The sequence below is a fragment of the Poecilia latipinna genome, unplaced genomic scaffold (genome assembly GCF_001443285.1).
Source record: "Poecilia latipinna isolate Pla-1442-1.1 unplaced genomic scaffold, P_latipinna-1.0 Scaffold150, whole genome shotgun sequence".
Lineage (NCBI taxonomy): Eukaryota > Metazoa > Chordata > Actinopteri > Cyprinodontiformes > Poeciliidae > Poecilia > Poecilia latipinna.
In genome coordinates, this window is record NW_015112766.1 from 189,061 (window position 1) to 192,623 (window position 3,563).

The following is a 3,563-nucleotide window of genomic DNA, read 5'->3' on the forward strand; positions in this document are numbered from 1 at the left end:
AAACCAATGGCTTCAGCAGTTAAATCAATTCACGCAGAACGTTGCCTCTGCAGTTTATGCACCAGCCACTAGGTGATGTAGATGAGCAGTAAAAAAAAAATCACTGTTATGCACAGTGGCCAACATGGAAATCAAAAAGCTAAAACTGCCTCTTCTCCATCCAGCCATCCTTCCATTTTCTCTACACCCTTGTCCCTTAGTGTGGTCGGGAGGAAAACTGTCTCTTAGAAGCAAATAAAAATAAATCAAACAAAAATCATTAGCAAAAGACAGTGCCAATAAAGTGTCCCCATTTGCATTCATGTCCCCTTAAGTAAGAAAAATATCAAGGTTCTGACAACAATACGAATGCAAACGCACCCTCAGATTCGAGAGTTGGTCCCCCAGCAGCTCAAACCTACAGCAGTAAAACTAAAGGTTTGGCACTTCTGCATGGCTACAACATACTCATAGTTTAACTTCTTTTCCCACAAACAAACCTTTTATCAGTGTCATAATTTTTTATCATGTTACTCAATCCATGGCTTATTTGATAATTCCCCTTTAGGACCCATTCGTTTTATCTTTTCATTATTATCAACTTTCTCATGAGCTATATCAATTAATGCATTTTATTTGATGCTAATTTAATTAATTTATTTTAAATACACTTGCATTCTTCATTGAAAAGTAATCACATTTCTTCTCCCCGTCTCTGCAGGTCTACATCACCTGCTCAGTTCTCCTGTGTGAGAGCGGCGTTCCTGGCACTCGGTGTTCTCAGGGATGCACCAACTCATGGAACAGTCGCAGGAAAAGGGAAGCGCCTTCTCAAACTAACAGCCACTCCATTTCCCAGGGACCACTGCAGCTTGCTAAGACCTCTGACACTAAAGGTGGGCATGCAGGTGTTGTAATCCTCAGTGTTACTTCAGGTTATTCAGTGATTTTTTTTCATTCTTATTTAATCAGATGTCAGTAATTTTCTGTACAAAAAATTAATGTGGTAAGAAAGTGTGCACCTTAATTGACCTGCAGAGGGTGCTTATGATTTTGTGTAAAAATAATTCTGTTTTAATGTGATTTATCATACATTCTTCTGTTTTATCAATTTCAGCATCTGGCCCTGGCCTGAGTTTGGGCCTGAACCTGGTCTTCATTGTCGGCTGCCTGCTCACCTGTGGAGCGGTCGTCTACCGATCAAGAAGAGCCAGATCTAAATACCAACCCCTGCCAACCTCCGAGACTGACTAAACCAGATCTGATACTTTTTAACCTAAGCTTCTTTGCAGCTTTGGTGCTCTGATTTATTATTATTTACTCTGGACCATGCAAAACTCCAAGCTTCTTCAATAAATTAATGCAACATAAAAATGTGCTGATACAATTAAAATTTTCTCAAAGTTCTGAGATTTTTGGTACAATTGCTGAGCCATTTCTTAAGGCAATTATTAACTAGTTTCATTCTTAAAAATACATTATCATCTTTCTATATGTTTTAAGTTGTTTGTGAGCTGACACACCAATACATTTGTGTTATGAACTGTCTCACCTATTATTAATGACTGGAAGGAAAGTGGGGATCCATGGTCTGTGAGGAAGAAATGTGGTTGGATCACTTAATGTTTGGTGAAATCAAATCAAATAACAGTACAACTCAGGACTATAATAGTGGAAGTAAACATTTCCACACTGTGTGAAAGGAACTCAAAGACTGTGACTGAACAGTGGAGCTAGCTGGAGAAAAAGGCTATATTTTTGAGATACCATAAAAATTGCACTCTAGAATAATGGAAAGAGGTCATGTGATCTGATTAGTCCAGATTTACCCTCTTCCAGAGTGATGGGCACATGATGCCACATCAGAGTCTACTGTGTCTACTGTAGCAGCCTGGGTGCAGTTTGGAGTTGCTGCAGTTGATCAGGTTCAGGTCCATGAGCCCAAAAAATGAGCTCAAGTGACTCCCTGAATATACTGAATGACCAGGACATTCAATAAATTGACGTTTTTCTTGGCCATATTCCAAGATGACAATGCCAGAATTGGGTTAGGAAGCATGAGACATAATTTTCACACCAGAGTTTAGATCTTCACCCTACTGAGTATCTCTGGCATGTGTTTTAGAGGACTTTGCACAGTTAGTACCTTGTGGCACCTCCTTTTGCAGCCATTACTTCAACTAAACGTCTTCTGTAACCACAAACAAGTGTCTCACATCTGCTGTTTGGGATTTTTGTCCACTCCTCCTTGCAGAACTTTGCCAGTTGAGAGAGGTTGGAGGGACATCTGGCATGTACTGCCCGTTTCAGATCTTGCCACAGCATTTCTATGGGATTGAGGTCTGGACTTTGACTGGGCCAATCCAGAGTGCAAATCTTCTTTCTCTTAAGCCAAATCTTTGGTACTTTTGCTGGAATGCTTTGGGTCATTGTCTTGTTGCATAATCCATTTCCGTCCCAGCTTCAACTCCCTGACTGATGGCAAGAGATTCTGATCAAGAATTTGTTGATAGCCCTGGGAATTGATGGTTCCCTGGATAATATGGAGTCGTCCAGGTCCAGAGGCAGAAAAGCAGGCCCAGACTTTCACATTTCCACCACCGTGCTTCACTGTTGGGAGGAGGTTCTTCTCTTTAAATTCAGTGTTTACTTTTCTCCAAACATGGCGCCTGTGATTGTGGCCAAATAATTCAATTTTGGACTCATCCGTCCAGAGAATGGACTTCCAGAAAGCCTCTGGTTTGTCCAAGTGTTCTCTGGCAAACTTTAAACGTGCAGCTTTGTTCTTTCTTGAGAGCAGAGGCTTCCTTCTCACAACTCTCCCATGAATGGTGATGCATGGGTTGGCCTTTACCTGCATTATTATTTTTCTGGTGCTTCTTTGTGAAAGTTTTGACGGCCGTCCACATCTGGGCAGAGTTGTAGTGATGCCTAGTGCCCTCCATTTGTAAATGATTTGTCTTACAGTGGATGGATGAAGCTGGAATCTTTTGGAGATGGTCTTATAGCTTTCCCCAGTCTGATGGGTTGTCACCACCTTCTTCCCGACGTCCTCAGATGTCTCTCTTCCTCTCGGCATTGTTGACCTGGTCTTTATGCCTTGACACAACAGTGGTTTGTTTGGTTTCCTCTCCCTTTTAACCAGTGCACCTCCAAACTTTTCCCAAGGACGTCTCATTTGATTGGTCTTTAATTGATTACTCAAGCACTAACATGTGCTTCACCTGAGCCTTTTACCTGATTGTCTTCATCAGTGCAGCTGTGGTTCATTTACTTTTGCAGATGCTCTGATTCCGTTTTTCATTTAGTTTACTTTCAACTCCCACATTTTCCTCAAAACAAATGAATGGAATTGATGAACATAAACCTGACATTTCACATACAAAAACTGGTGATGAGAAAATAAGAAAAGCATGGTAAAAATAAAGAAAAATCTAAACTACTCAACTAGTTCACAAACTTTCAAGCAGCACTGTAAATAGTAGTATTTATACTTCAGCCATGTTTTCCATAAAAGTTTCTGAACTGGTAAAAAAAACAGCTAAGATGTAAATACTCTAGTCTAATAAATTGACAAATGGGGA

General features: G+C 40.4%; 1 protein-coding gene across 1 annotated transcript in view; it reads left to right on the plus strand.

Moving 5' to 3' along the window:
- LOC106945552 (uncharacterized) overlaps positions 1-1,527 on the plus strand; it is a 21,542-nt gene extending 20,015 nt beyond the window's left edge. The window contains exons 9-10 of the mRNA XM_015029298.1: positions 701-875; positions 1,091-1,527. Coding sequence (XP_014884784.1) covers positions 701-875; positions 1,091-1,233 — 318 coding nt within the window. The 3' untranslated portion in view covers positions 1,234-1,527. The remainder of the gene's footprint in view (positions 1-700; positions 876-1,090) is intronic.
- Positions 1,528-3,563: the final 2,036 nt, after the last annotated feature.